Source organism: Pristis pectinata, chromosome 7, assembly GCF_009764475.1.
Source record: "Pristis pectinata isolate sPriPec2 chromosome 7, sPriPec2.1.pri, whole genome shotgun sequence".
Lineage (NCBI taxonomy): Eukaryota > Metazoa > Chordata > Chondrichthyes > Rhinopristiformes > Pristidae > Pristis > Pristis pectinata.
Window position 1 is genome coordinate 22,424,134 of NC_067411.1, and position 15,879 is coordinate 22,440,012.

Sequence of the window (15,879 nt, forward strand, 5' to 3'; positions counted from 1 at the left end):
CATGTGGGATCTAGGGGGAGATAGCTGATTGGATTCACAATTGGTTCAGTGCTAGGAAGCAGAGGGTGATGGTCAAGAGTTGTTTCTCAGATTGGAGATGGGATGTTTGTTGTTTTTAATTTATAATACGATTTGGATGTAAGTATACAAGGCATGGTTAGTAAGTTTGCATATGATACTGAAATAGATGGTGTTGTAAACAGTGTAGATGGTTATGAAAAAATACAGGAGGATCTTGATCAGCTAGCGATATGGGCTGAGGATTGGAAAATGGCTTTAAATCAGATAAATGGGAGGTATTTTGGGAGATCAAACAAGGGTAGGAATTATACAGTGAATGGTATAGCCCTGGGGAGTGTTATGGAACAGAGGGACCTAGGAGTGCAAATGCAAATTTCACTGAAAGTAGCACCTCGGGTAGATAGGGTGATGAAAAGAGGCGGTTGGCACGCTTGCCTTCATTGGTTGGGGCATTGAGTATAGGAGTTGAGGCGTTGTGTTGCGGTTAGTTATATAAGACATTGATGAGGCCTCACTTGGGGTATTGTGTACAGTTTTGGTCGCCCTGTTTGAGGAAAGATATTATTAAACTAGAAAGGAGTGCAGAAAAGATTTATCAGGATGTTGCCTGGACTTGGGGCCTGAGTTACAAGGAAAGGTTGCATAGACTAGGATTTTATTCCCTGGAATATAGGAGATTGAGGGGTTACCTGATAGAGGTATATAGGATCATGAAGGGCATAGACAGGGTGAAAGCACATAGTCTTTTTCCTAGGGAGGATGTGCTAAAAATAAGAGGGCAAGGTTTAAGATCAGAGGCAAGAGATTTAAAAGGGATATCAGGGCAACTTCTTCACGCTAAGGGTGGTGCATATTTCAAATGAGCTGCCAGAAATAATGGTTGAGGCAGGCACATTAGATGACTTTTAAATGTTACTAGATAAGTACATGGATAGAAGAGGTTTAGAGGGCTATGGGCCAGACATGGGCAGATGGGACTAGCTCTCTGGGCAACACAGTTGGCACAGATGAGTTGGGCCGAAGGGTCTTTTTCTGTGCTGTAAGACTCTATGACTCTACGTGGAGTTGAGATTGCAATCAGATTGGCCATGATCTTATTAAATGGTAGAGCAGGATTGAGGGGCTGAGTGGCTTACTCCTCCAAATTTATATATTTGTAAGTAATGGGGAATGTGAAATGCTGATGTTTTGTAATTTTTCTCCGTAGCTTCTTGATGCTTTTGGCCACAAGTCCAACATCAGTCCTGTGTTTGACTTATGGAGACCGATTTAGAGGTAAAATTTTGCACGAATATTATTTTCTGGCTGATTTTGTGAAGTGATGAAAATGACATTGTTGTGCTGGTGTCATGAAGTTTTATTTTAACTACCTTTTCATTAAATGCAGGTGATAATAAAAGATACTAGTCTTGTGCTCACTCCTGCAAATATAAAAGCATATATGTTAATGACACTCCAGGGTCTAGAATATCTTCATATGCATTGGATTCTACATAGGGTAAGGATTTACCATGCATCTGTCTTATACCTGTATGTTATGTCAAAGAATGTGCTCGACGCACAAATCTAGTAAGTTATTATCTATTCTAAAACTGGCATTTTAATGGGAGATTCTGATTTATCATTAAGTGCAACTTCAGCAGTACCAACTGATAAGACAGTTTATAAACAAATGTGGTTAATTATTTTTGATTACCAAGGAAGTAGATAACATGAACAAGGTAATCATGCTAACCTTTGCAAATCACTGGCTGGCCAAGTGCTGGGGAATTGTGTACTTTTTTAAGCATTCTACTTTAAAAAAGGATTTCAGAACTTTGGAATGAGCACAATGTGGTTTATCAGGAGGTTTGGATTGAGGACCTTCAGTTATATTTAGAGGATGGAGATACTGGACAATTTATTCTCAGAGCAGAGAAGACGGAATGAGGTCCAAATGGAGGTGTTCAAAATTGAGTGATCTAGTGACAAGCATTTGAAATAGTTCCTCTGGCAAGTGGATATATGACCAGTAGTCATGTATCTAAAGTCACTATCAAAAGGACTAGGGAGGAATGGGCCAAAATGATTTTATATTGAGGGTGGTTATGATCTGCATCACAGGGTAATAGGCAGAATCCATAGGAACTTTCTAAAGGACAAGTGATATAGAGGACAATGGGAAAATGCTAGAGTGTGGGACTAAATTGGAGATACTTTCAAGGACATGGCACAGGCATGTTGATCTAAGGTTCCCTTTCTAAGCTTTTAAGATACAATGATGCTATTATCGTTTGAACATGCTGTTGCTCTTCAAATAAGTGCACTCTCCTCACTTTTACCCCCTGCCTACACAGCTCTTGATTGCACTGTCAAAATTTTCCCATCTTCATTAACAATATCTGTCTGCCTTTTAAGTTGTTAGTCTCCTTATTACTACTGAATTGTTTAATTTGAATATTTTATAGAAGGCCATGATGAGTATTGATTTTTAATGCATTTTTCAGGACATGAAGCCCAACAACTTATTAGTGGATGATAAAGGAATCCTCAAACTTGCTGACTTTGGTTTGGCCAAATCATTTGGAAGCCCCAATAGAATGTATACACATCAGGTAGTAACAAGGTAATGCATCACAAGAGAACTTTCCAAAATCTAATTTTATGGGAAAGAATGAAGCAGGTTTTACATTTTGGGAAGGCTAACCCAGTGCTTTAAAGTTAGATTGTGCCCATTGATGTGGAACTGATACTTTGTCAAGATTTCCTGCAGCTTATGTATGATCTGGTTACCTTCCTCTTTGTCCAGAGACAAGGCAACTAAGGTTGCTTTTTATTGTCCGGTATAGAGAATTAGAAAGATAGGGATTTATCAAGCCAGTTAGCCTGGTTTTGTTTGATGGGGAAGCTCCCTGTTTGACCAACTTGATTGAATTTTCTGAAGAGGTAATGAAGTGTATGGATGTAGGAAGTGCTGTTGATATAGTCTAATGGACATCAGTTAGGCCTTTGACAAGGCCCCACGTGGGAGACAGGTCCTAAACATTAGAGCCCAGGGGATTCAGGACAAGTTGCAAATGGAATACAAAATTGGTTTGGTAATAGCAGCTGAGGGTGTTAGTGGAGGGTTGTTTTTGTGATTGGAAGCCTGTGGTTTACCACTGGAATAGGTACTAGTTCCATTGCTGTTTGTTAAATGCACTAAAGATTTGGATGTGAATGTAAGAGATATGATTAGTATGTTTGCAGATGACACAAAAATTAGTGTTGTTGTCAATAGTGAGGAGGATACAGGACGAGTTGGTAAATTGGGCAGGAATTTAATCCAGAAAAATATGAGTTGATGAATTTTGGGAGGACTAATAAGGCTAGTATGTACACAATGAATGGTAGGCCCCTGGAGTATTGGGAAACAGAGGGACCTTCGTGTATAGGATATAGATCCCTGAAGGTAGCATGAGGTGTTTAAGAAGGCATGTGGGACACTTGCCTTCAGTAATGGTATAACTTTATAAAACATTGGATAGGCCGCAGTTGGAGTACTGTGTGCAATTCTGGTGGCCACACCACAGGAACATGTGATTGCATTGGCAGATTAAGCAGAATGTTGCCTGGGATGGAGCAATTCAGTTATGAGGAAAGACTGTATATTCTGGGTTTGTTTCCCTTGGAGTGGAGGAGGTTGAGAGGGGATCTGATGGAGGTATACAGAATTATGAGGGTAAGAAACTTCTCCCCTGAAGCAGACTGTCTAAAACCAGAGACCATAGGTTTAAGGTAAGGGAAAGGAAAGTTAGAGAGGAACTGAGGAAGAATTTTTTCACCCGGGGGTAGTTGGAATCTGTAACACATTGCCTTGGGGTTTGATGCAGACAGACACTTGCACAACAACTAAGTATCTAGATGAACATTTCCTAACTCCAGGAAACACTTTTTTGATGAAAATAATGCTCTATTTCAGGTGGTACAGATCACCAGAGTTATTGTTTGGAGCAAGAATGTATGGTGTTGGAGTAGACATGTGGGCAGTTGGTTGTATATTAGCTGAGCTGCTTCTTCGGGTATGTACATACAAATGAAATTAACTAGATAAATGAATTTCTTAAAATATTATTAAAATTTAAAATGAAGTAAATTACTTTTTCTGTAACATGCCCTCAGATAATTTCCATGTTACTTTTAAATGTTTGTGCCCTTCTTTGCTGAGGGAGTATACATTGAGAATGCATTCTGCAAAGTCTTAGCTTTTTTCTGGTCTACTCTCAGTTGTACCATGAAAGCATAAGTATCTTATACTTACATAGCATGTTTAATGTAGTGAAGCATCCTGAGATGCTCCAGTGAGCTATTATCAAATATGAGATATTATAGCAAATAAGCAGAAACTTAATCAAAGGAGTAAATTTTAAGGAATATTATAAAGGAGGAAAGAGTGAAGGAGAGGTTTAATGTGTGCATCCAGAGCTTGGGGCTTAACCAGCTGGAGGCATGGTAATCAGTAGCTAAAATTGGGATGTGCAGGAAACCAGAACTGGAGGACTACGGATGTATTGTGACGAGGACTTTTTTGTTACTGAGTTACTCTGACACCAAAGGAGGCCATCTGGCCCATCAGGTCCAAAGGGCAATCCCAGCAGACTAATCCCATCATTCCCAATTCCTCTCCTTATTTCTTAATAGTCCTACAACCTGTTCTCTCTCACATGCCCATCAACTCCCCTTTGATTCTTTTGTCAGTTATTTACAATAAGGAGTAATGAACAGTAGCCAATTAAACTAGCAGTGCACCTTTGGATGTGGGAGGAAACTGGAGCACCTGGCAGAAACCCACATGGTCATAGGGAGAGTGTGTAAACTCTATATAGACCTCATCCAAGGTCAGGCAGCCCTAACTGCTGTGCCACAGTTCGGCAGCGATGAGGAAGTTACAAAGGTGGGGACAGGTGAAGCTTCGGAGGGTTTGAAAACCAGGATAAGAATTTTAAAATTGAGTTATTGCCGTACTGGAACACATTGTAAGCCAGCTAAAGGGTGATGGGCAAATAGTGCAAGCTAACCATGAGAAAGTCAAACAGTAGACTGTAACCATTCCCAGCTCTCATCAGAGGAAGTGACAACACTAAAGCATAAGCTGGGCCCAGAGTACAGTGAAATTGTGAGGTTTTGGTGGGCTGAATGTGGCCACAGTCAGGATAGGTTGATCAAATGGTGTTTTGGAACCCCTGCCCTCCTGCTGCTGCAAACTGTTGTACCGGGAACCTGTGGGAACACCTGCCCTCCTGCTGCTGTACCAGGAACCTGGTGTGAATACAACACGAATCTCCCCATGGCTTTGTGCAGAGAGGCTGCCTGTGAGAGCTGGCGATGAGTGGGCTTGGCGAGGAGTGCGGCTGCACCTCAGCCAGCATGGTGAGTGTGGCCATTGCTGGTGACAGGCAGCACCCGCTCCATGTGTTGACACACCGTCCAGATCCTGCAGGATCACATAACACCTCCTGCTGGATTGACGAAAGCTGGTGTTGGCCCTCTCTGTGTTTGGCTGAACTTTTTCCCTCCAGCTCGAAAGTTTCTCAGCCATTGAGTTTGTTTCCATGGAGATTTCTCTGGGTTGGGGAGTCTTAATGGAACGGTTGCTGCTGGTCCCCAGCATGGCCCACACTCGCCATACAGGCCAGGATGAAGCCCTGAGCTCCACATCTCGGCGATGATTGGCTGCACCCCTTGGCAAGGCCTCCCATCACCAGCCCTCACGGGCAGCCTCTCCAACTGAGCCATGGAGTGATTTATTGCTGGGGGTACAACAGCAGCTTACAAGAATGTGTGTCATGTTCCCAGTGAAATAGTGTGGAGTGTAGGGAATACTGTCTTTCTGGTAATGGGTGTTTGGACTTGTTGACCAAGAGCATGTGTGGGATGCTCGTGTACGTAACTTATCCATTGGCACAGTAGGGTTGGGCCTATCATTCATGTTCAGGTTTTTAATTTGAATTTCAAAGTCATTTTTTAGCCAACTATCTAAAGGATACTGGTTGTGTTTCAATTTTATTTGTACATACTTCAATAAAGTGGTTTTGAAAGCCAAAAACTGTTGCTGGTTTAAATGTTTGTATTTTGTATTGATGTAGACACCATTTTTACCTGGCGATTCAGATCTAGATCAGCTGACAAAAATATTCGAAGCTTTGGGCACTCCGACAGAAGAACAGTGGCCTGTAAGTCAGTTTTCTGAATGAGAACCATAAGAAATGAGTACTGAAATGTGAAGTACTTGTCCAAAAGCATGTGATTTGAAATCCACACTTGCTTTCATGGTTACCTCCAGCCCAGGAAATGTTGGACTCTACCTCAATTCAGTAGTTTTGATGGTTGCGTGATCTTATGTGTAACCCCTAATTTTGGAGTCATTTTACTTTTCAACACAAGTATAAAAATTGGGCAGAGAATTTGCTGTATTCTGCTTTATGACTTTTTTTTAATGGATTAAAATGAATCGTGCACAACTTGTACTACTCTGTTATGGATTACTGCCTGCCAGGTTCTGAAAATTTGCTACTGAAGAGGAAAATATACCCTAAAGTTTCTGTCTTGCAAGTGTACCACATGTCTGATGAATAAACCAAACCGTTTTCTGTGTGTTTTTTTGAACAATATGATGCATTGAAATAAAGCAAACTTTTTAAGCAGCATTGTTCAGGTTATACAATATACTTAATTTATCTTCAAGAGTTTCTTGTGTTGTATTAAATATCAATAAAATGAATGCTCTTTACCTGAATCGGATCATATTGAAAAAGCAGAAGGAGATCAGCTCAGTTTATTGCAGTTGGATGTTAGTGCTACTTTTACATTTTGACTAGGTCACTTTGCCCCACATCCAAATTTGGCATTTCATTTTGCATGAATATTTTTTTAATTGCAGGGAATGACCAGCCTTCCAGACTATGTATCGTTTAAAAGCTTTCCTGGAACTCCATTTGAACATATATTCAGTGCTGCTGGGGATGACTTACTTGAATTATTACAAGATCTGTTTACTTTTAATCCATGTACAAGAGTAACAGCTACACAGGTAAATGGACGCCTATTTATTATACTGATTTATATAAAGGATAGCAAGCAGCAGTTTACTCTCAATTCAGTCAATCAAGTTTGCATTTTAGGAGGATTAATATATAATTATGGGAATGAACAACTGAATATTTTTAATTTTTTGCCCTCCTGAATGGTGACCAATAATTCCCATTAACATGAATGTGTGGGTATCCGATGAGAATGGGTTACGTGATCTGTAAGGGGATGACTGGGAAGTCAGTGCCATTGAACATAGAACATAAAACAATTACAGCACAATTCAGGCCTTTTGGCCCACAAAGCTGTGCCGAACACGTCCCTACCCTAGAAATTACTAGGCTTACCCATAGCCCTCTATTTTACACAGCTCCATATACCTATCTAACAGTCTCTTGAAAGACCCTATCATATCAGCCTCCACCACCATCTCCGGCAGCCCATTCCACGCACTCACCACTCTCTGAGTAAAAAAACTTACCCCGACATCTCCTCTATATCTACTCCCAGCACCTTAAACCTATGTCTTCTTGTGGCCACTAATTCAGCCCTGGGGAAAAGCCTCTGACTATCTACCCTATCAATACCTCTCATCATCTTATACACCTCTATCAGGTCCCCCCTCATCCTCCGTCTCTCCAAGGAGAAAAGGCTGAGTTCCCTCAACCTACTTTCATAAGGCATGCTCTGCATTCCCAGGCAGCATCCTTATAAATCTCCTCTGCACCTTGAGTGGAGAAGAAATTAAATTAACACAGAAATTGGCAAGGAAAGAAAAAAAGACTTCAAACTTAGTGTTGATGGCGCAAGATCATTTATAGTTGGGTGGTGCTAGAACTGATTAATTGCCTCTTTGGAAGTTTCATAAATTTGAATTGCCTGTTGCTGCTTTCAATACAATTGGAGAATTATAATCTTTCCAGGCACTGAAGAAGAGGTATTTTAGTAATCGTCCGGGACCAACAGCAGGACCTCAATTGCCCCGACCCAATTGCTCAACAGAAGCCTTAAAGGAACAAGAGGTTAAGGCAGGTTTCAAGCGTAAACGAACTGAAAACCTGGAGCAAGGTAATGAGCAGGCTTCTTGCTTTGAGAGTTCCACTTATCCTTTCCCCCCATTGCTTTTTAAGATGCTATCTAAGTTGTACGTTTGGGGCTTGTCTTGAACACCGCAACTTCTGCCAGTAATCTGCATGCAAGTAATAGATGATGCTGTACCACTATTCCCTTAATGATTTAACTCCTGTCACATTGGCTTCCCAAAATTAGGACCCCATATTATGTCTTTTTTTTTTGCCTAGTTAAACGTTGCTCACCAACTTGTTTTTCTGGAATGGTGGCAAGTACCTACTTCATTTGAGACCGTGCCAGGGCCAGTCATACTGGACCTGGTACCTTGCCTGGGCTCACTGCCCATTGTTTGCCCCTACTCAACTGCAGTGTTTCCCTACGCAGAGACATTTCAAAAACTTGAGATTGATTTAAATTATAAAAACTAACCAAAAAAAGGTAAATTTAATCACAGCACTAACAAATAATTAAAAAATATTAATGTGAAAAAAGGACTGCCACCGGTCCTGAGTTTGTGGACTGCAGCATGATTGTACTACAATGTGAAGAGATGTGTTAGCTAGAAGTTTGACTGTGAATGTTAGCCCCAGCAATGGTGGTGAAGGGGAGGGTTGAGGATGAAAGGTAGGGGAGGGTTGAGGATGAGAAGTAGGGGAGGGGGAGAGTAAGGAAAGGAAAGCAAGAGAGAGGGTGTGGGTTTGTGTGTAAGGGGAGGCGATGGAAAACCCAGCACAGCCTCTGGATCTTAATGGCACCATCTTGTTTAAGTATTGTATGACAGTCCCCAAACTGATAACCAAGCCATTGAAGTGGGGATGCAAATGTGCAACAGAAGACTGTTGTTGCGGACTTGCCTGGAGTTTCCCTGCAGTTAGTCAGAGAAGGAGGGAGAAGATGGAATGAAGCAGTTGTGTGACTGAGATGTAATGCCGTGACATAGCCAGTCAGAAGTTGGTGTGTTTGTCAACAGTTTACTCCCTCAACCTTTGTAAATCCATCGAATGTTCTGAGGTCAGTCTCCTGGACTGATGGTCTGCCAAAGCAAGGTAACTGGTTAATGAATAACTTGGTTTATCACCGTGAAATTAAAGGTAATTTCCTCATCGTGTGGCCGACAGCAATGTGGACAGTTCTGTCACTTCACTCACTGTCTTTCTCTTGCATGTGTTGTCTTCGGAATTGTTTGAATGCTGCAAATGTCTCTGCAACTGAATCACTAAATACTTATTACTTGTAGCTCTGTTGATTAACAAGGGGCCCTCATTTTAAGCCAGCGTGTGCATAATCACTGAGATGTAACATGTGAGGATGGTGTATGTTTTTGGTGACCAAAAGTGGTGCTGCCACAACTACCTTTTGGCCTTTCTTCCAAGGCCATCACAGAACTACCTGATTATGATTTTTGTGTCTATGATAGGGAGGGAGTGCCTTTTTGAAGGATGTGGAGGCATTGGAAAAGGTGCAGAGGAGATTTACCAGGATGCTGCCTGGATTAGAGAGTATGGATTATGAGGAGAGACTAAAGGAGCTAGGGCTTTACTCATTGGAAAGAAGGAGGATGAGGGGAGACATGATAGAGGTATACAAAATATTAAGAGGAATAGATAGAATGGACAGCCAGCGACTCTTTCCCAGGACACCAGTGCTCAATACAAGAGGGCATGGCTTTAAGGTAATGGGTGGGAAGTTCAAGGGAGACATCAGAGGGAGGTTTTTCACCCAGAGAGTGGTTGGTGCATGGAATGCACTGCCTGGGGTGGTGGTGGAGGCTGATACGTTGGTCAAGTTCAAGAGAGTGTTACATAAGCATATGGAGGAATTTAAGATAGAGGGATATATGGGAGGAAGGGGTAGATAGTCTTAAGTGTGGTTTGAAGGTTGGCACAACATGGTGGGCCGAAGGGCCTGTATTGTGTTGTATTGTTCTATGGTTCTAAAATAAGTACACTTAGAATAAGTCAAGTACTCACCCGCACTTACCCGTTTCCTCAAGGTCAACATACCATTGCAAAGAATGGGGTCGCCAGTCCTCCATCAGCCCTTCCTGGTATAATGCTGAGGGCCAGATGTGCTGTGCATCTGAATCCTTTCCTTAATGAGTCACTACCTTGCTACTCGGCTCAATGGTGCTCAACAATGTGAGGAATTATCAAATGCACCAGCATCTTACCTTCAGGAAGTCTTTATGCATCTGACTACACAGGCACATAAGTCCACAACAGGTTAAGTGTAAACAGCTGATAGCTAGCTGTTCCCAGCTCAGTTTAACCCATTCTGTCTCATCACTCTGTAGTCTCAAGTTCACTAAATGGTTCTGTCAAATTCGGCAAAGCTGTGCCATTTGTTTCATGCAGTCTGTGTGAAATTAGGTTAATATTTAACATATTTATTTTTACTAATGTCTATTTGTAAATGCTGTTGCACTTATTTTCAGGCGGCCTGGCTAAGAGATTAATTTTCTGACCTTTGTTGTTGACTGCTGATGATACTGGACAGAAATGGAACCAACGTGCGATAAAACATTAAATACCAGTTACATATTGTAACTCAAGGACTTAGCTGCTGTGTACAAAGTGGAGTAGATTTATTACATTCAAAAGAGCCTTGATTTGTACTTGTGAATAACGATGTCTCGGTAATTTTTCCAATAAATATTTAAAAAAACTTGTACAAATGCTGTTGTTAATTTCTCTTTGTAACATGGATCTTAATTCTTCCCTCAAATCTGTCTTTACTTGGCTTATGTGGTATTTGACTGAATAATGGCCGCACTTGTGATATACTGCTGGGTATCTGGGACCTGCAATATCAAAGCTGAATAAGTATAAATACCTTTGAGAGGATTACAAATGGCATGGAAACACTAGAAACGCTGTCATGAAGTTCTGGTGTCTAACTTACCTTTTTTAAACATTAGAAAAGGATTGTTAAATGAGATCCATGTGCATATCTATGTGCAGTAATGTTTTTTTTCCATTTTAATGCAAAGCAATTCTGTTTCAATGAAAGTTTTTGTAATTTTTGTCTCTTCTCATGCAGCTCTACAGTGCTTATTTCGCCAGCTTGTATATGACTCTCTTTCACTATTTTTAATAATCTAGTTCCCTGCTTCGCTTTGGTACAGAGGGCTCCTTACCTGATTTGTATAGTTCCTGTTTCTTTTCTATCTCCATCATCCTTTTTAATTGCACTCACTTAGAATTTGGTGATCTTAGCCCCATTTGGGCACAGAACCTAGGCCAGCAGGGTACCCTGCACTGTTACAGGTACTGTCTTTTAAACAAGACAACACGACTCCCACATCTCCACTCTACCAACCCCTCAGGAGGATGTTGAAGGTACAATGACTCTATATGAAAATTCCTGGCTAATACCTCAACCAATTTTTTTTATTCCAGTGTTTATGTTGGATCTTGCTATTTGCATGTTGTCTATATTTTCTGCCTGCATTACAACAATGGTTGCAAATATAAGGCATTCAATTGGTTGTAAGTGCCTTGTGATATCACGAGGACATGAAAATACTACTGTATATCTTAAAGCAAGTTTGTTTGTCAATAATCATTAAGGTTGTGGTATTTCTGAAGAACTGATTATTTAATGCCATTTCCAGTTGTCCTGAGAAAATTGTGATGGGAGTGCTTGAACTGCTCCAGTGCATATGTTCCAAGTATTCCTACCATGTTTTCAGTAGCTGGTTTCAGGGTTTTTGCCCTACAACAAGTGAAGTAGTGGCAAGATCTATTCAAATCAGGGTAATGTATGACCTGAGAGGTGATGGTATTCCTCAGAAATCTGGTGCTCTTGTTCTTGTCTGGGGGCTGGAGATTTGCTTGAACTCCTGAAGAAGGCTTGGTGATTTGCCACATTGTACCTCATGACACTGCAGCCATGATACACCAGTGGCAGAGAGCGTCTATTTTTTAACATAATGAATCAATCCTCGTACTTTACCTTGGCTGGTGTTAAGCTTCTTGTCTTTACTGAAGCTGCACCTTTTCAGGCAGGTGGAAAGTATTCCATCAAAATCCTGTTTTAAATTTTCTAGGTGATGACAAGGCTTTGGAATGGTTTGGAAGTGATCCAGTGGGTCAGAACCTACCCTGGTGAAGGCGAGGTCAGGGATATTGGCTGATATGTGTGATGCCCTAACCATGTCAGCCTGCTGGTTGACTATAGGAGAGCTTTTCCAATTTTAGCACCAGTCTCCAGATGTTGATCTTGTGGGATCAGTGAAGTCTAAATTTTAGCTGCGTAGTCTGTCATCTTCCTTCCTGGGCATTTGATGGGCTTTCACAAGGCAATTCTGAGTCAACCATGTTAATGTAACACAGGAATCCTCTATAGGCCAAATTGGAATAAGTATTTTTCCCAGTCAGGCGTTACTACCAATGATCACTTTTTACAAACAGCAGCATTTACTCTCTAGGTTTCTAATACAGTATTCAAATTTTCAAGTTGCTGTGGTAATACTTGAATCGGGGCTCCCCCAGGTTATCAACAGATCTTGTTTCCTTCCTTGTGTCTAAATGGTAATAGCATCTGTTCTGTCCCTTTACTGGCACTGTATGTGCATATTTCTTTCAGCAATTAATTCCCCTCTCACCTGATTCTTTTTGTTGCTTTTCGCCCTCTGTACCTGGCAAATGGAAACCGATCTAGTGCCAAGTACAGCATTTGGTGACCATTTCACTATGCCAGTGTTAAATCAGCTCTCTTTACCTTCATGGCATCAAATTTAAAATGAGCAGCACAGGTGTTTAAAATTAGTGGGTTTTTTTGAACTGTCTACTGTTTATGATCTGAGCCAAGCTACACATACTGTGCAATACAACCTGATTTATTTTCTACAATGTTACAAATCATTTAAAGGTTGTGTGAATGTAGAAACCATTTTTTTCCAAAATAATATGTAAAATTTCTCATATGACGGGGGAGGAAAGGAGGCCAAATGGTTCATCAAGTCTATGCTGGCTCTCAGGGCAACCCCAATGATCCCCTTCCCTTACATTTCCCTCTGAGCTATTCTCATTCACATGCCCACCAACTCCACACTGACTCAAACCAACTCGCGTTTATTGTCATTGCATAAGTATAGTGAGATGTAGCACAATGAAAAGCTTGCTTGCAGCAGCATCACAGGCATGTAGGTACACAGAGCACACAGAATATAAATTATACATAAAATTATACCAGACAGTGAATAAAGAAAAAAATAAGACTGCAGACGCAAGATCTTAATAGAAACAAAGACACAATCGAAAACAAGTCCATGATAGTGCAAAGAGGTGGTCTGTAGTGTTCCGTTGCTGAGGGTAGGCTATTATGCTCAACTGATCTGTCCTTGTGTTCACGCTTAAAGTTTTAATAGTTTTTTATTGCTCGTAACAGACCAATTAAAAAAAACAGAAATGGAAACATGAGAAAACAAGTTTTTGTTTTCACAGCATTTGCTTGGCATCTGCATCCCACTGGCAAAAGTGTGATGATGTCCAAACCCAAAATCTGTATAAGCTTCGGACTCTGGGACAGTCAAGATGATGCACACTTTGTGCTCAAATTAAAGGCTCTGTCAAATGATCACTCACAAGTTCGACTTTCAACTGGGTCTGTAATCCACTAGAGGGCACAGAAATGCTGCACATTCTACAGCAGGATTGCTGTAATTTACAAAATGTACACCTGCTGCTATGAATTCTTTTTGCTATGAATGAAAGTTGCAAGGAAGGCTGTCCGAGGTGCACGTTTGAATGCAACCTTTGCCGTAGCTAATTTAACAGGTGACCTGATGTAATTATGTTTTTCACAGGAACCACCGATGGGAGTGGATGAGGATTGTGAAACTTTGAGGTCCATGTGATCCTCTGCACCAACTGGGGATGGCAATCCCTAGAGTTTATGAGGACATTTAGAATTACGTTCCAGAAATGCTTTTTTATTGATCTGCTCTTTTTGTTTCATTTCTCTGATTCATTGATCGCTTCAATTAAAGACAAATTGTCCTTTTTTTATGTAAAACCATTCACATCCGGGGGATGTTCTAAGGTACTGTGTAGCCAATGAACGAACACAATTCAGGATTAGTTCAGCCTTAGATTAAGGGTTAGGATGAATTTATTTGGTGCAGACACTTGTAATCATAAACAAGCTAGCCAATGGAAATCTGACTGGATTACACCAGTTGTTTTTTACCCAGCCAGATTTTAATTTCATTGACTTGCATGGATAGTAAAGTTGAGTGGGGTGCAAAGCAAGTAGTAGATCCCAGTTGTGACTGCTGGACTTGAGTCACAGGAGACACTGAAGCTGGTTGATATAAATGGTATTTATTCATCATCGCAGATCTGGAGAGAATCTAGTTCTTCTCTCTCCACATAATGTTTTATACTTTTTTAAGCACAAAGACAACAATGAACAATTAACTATAGTTTTAATGGCTATAATTACCTACTTTAACATTTTGAATGTAGACAGGTAACTTTGCAGAATTACATATTTACAATGGGAGCACATCCCAACTAGCAGAATCGCTTTGAATATTCAAATACTGCTGGTTAGTCCGAAAGCTTCTGACCACAAACCCCAGACACCTTTTGTTACAGTGTTGAGGGAGGCCCCCTGAATATACAACTAGCCAGACTTTTGTGACAAAAAAGACATGTCCTAAACTGTACACTAAGTGGCAGGGATATGTCTTTAATGATGTGTTAATGTGGGAGATGGCCACTTAACACCAACCCTGATCTCATCCTGAAGGTTTCAGTGACCACCAATTAACAGGAACATTTATCTATTGTCTTCCCCTGCATAGTTTCAATGGTACAGAAGCAGAATGTCCCACACCCAGTGATTGGTTTTGATGCCCCCTCACCCCTTCCCTTTCCCCTTCCCCCACCCTGACCTCCTTCATGACCTGCCCATCTATTCCCAACCTCCTTCCCTTTGTTCCATGGTCAACTGCCCTCTCCTACCGGATTCCTCCTCCTTCAGCCCTTTGCTACCTATCACCTCTCAGTTTTCATTCCCTTTCATCTCCCCTCCCCCACCCCCCTACCTTCCCCCTCTCACCTGGATTCACCTATCACCCGTCAGCCTGTGCTCCTCTCTCTTCCCTGACCTTCTTATTCAGGCATCTGCCCTCTTCCTTTCCAGTCCTGATGAAGGGTCTCGACCCAAAACATTGACTGTTTATTTCCCTCCATAGATGCTGCCTGACCTGCTGAGTTCCTCCAGCATTTTGTGCGTGTTGATTGGTTTTGATGGCCTTAAACTATCAATTGAAGTTAAAACTGCAAACAGGTTATCTCTGAAGACTGGTTCCCATTTTACTTAATATCTGTTATCCATAATTTCCTTACTCCAGAATAATCCCTAACAATCCCATTCCATCCACCACCTGCTGATTGTGGAGGGTTTGGACATAACATTAATCTTGGATGGCAGCTCGGGATGTGGGATGGTGAACTGCCCAATCCAGCCAGATTTTCTTTCCAATTGAAGGCCATTATTTTTTTCTAGATGAATGCTGTGCTGATAACACCAAATCTGTTACCCACCTTCATTGGTCTGTGCCACTTGTGTTAATTGCCTGATAATGAGAAGCATTTGAAAATTGTTGAAATTGCCTTGAATAATTAAAAGTATTCCCAGAATATTTTTAGAGCATATATGTATTTAAACATGTTAGTCTGTTGTAAATTAATCTAAGATATAGAGAAATAAAGACAACAAAAATATGCC

At 41.0% G+C, this 15,879-nt stretch overlaps 1 protein-coding gene across 1 annotated transcript in view; it reads left to right on the top strand.

Annotated features, from left to right (window-relative positions):
* Window positions 1-10,798, top strand: part of cdk7 (cyclin-dependent kinase 7) — a 29,762-nt gene extending 18,964 nt beyond the window's left edge. The window contains 9 exon segments of the mRNA XM_052019686.1: window positions 1,229-1,274; window positions 1,277-1,296; window positions 1,409-1,519; window positions 2,508-2,626; window positions 3,962-4,061; window positions 6,126-6,212; window positions 6,920-7,069; window positions 7,992-8,136; window positions 10,574-10,798. Of these exon segments, the coding sequence (XP_051875646.1) occupies window positions 1,229-1,274; window positions 1,277-1,296; window positions 1,409-1,519; window positions 2,508-2,626; window positions 3,962-4,061; window positions 6,126-6,212; window positions 6,920-7,069; window positions 7,992-8,136; window positions 10,574-10,602 (807 nt within the window). The 3' untranslated portion in view covers window positions 10,603-10,798.
* The last annotated feature ends 5,081 nt before the right edge of the window (window positions 10,799-15,879 follow it).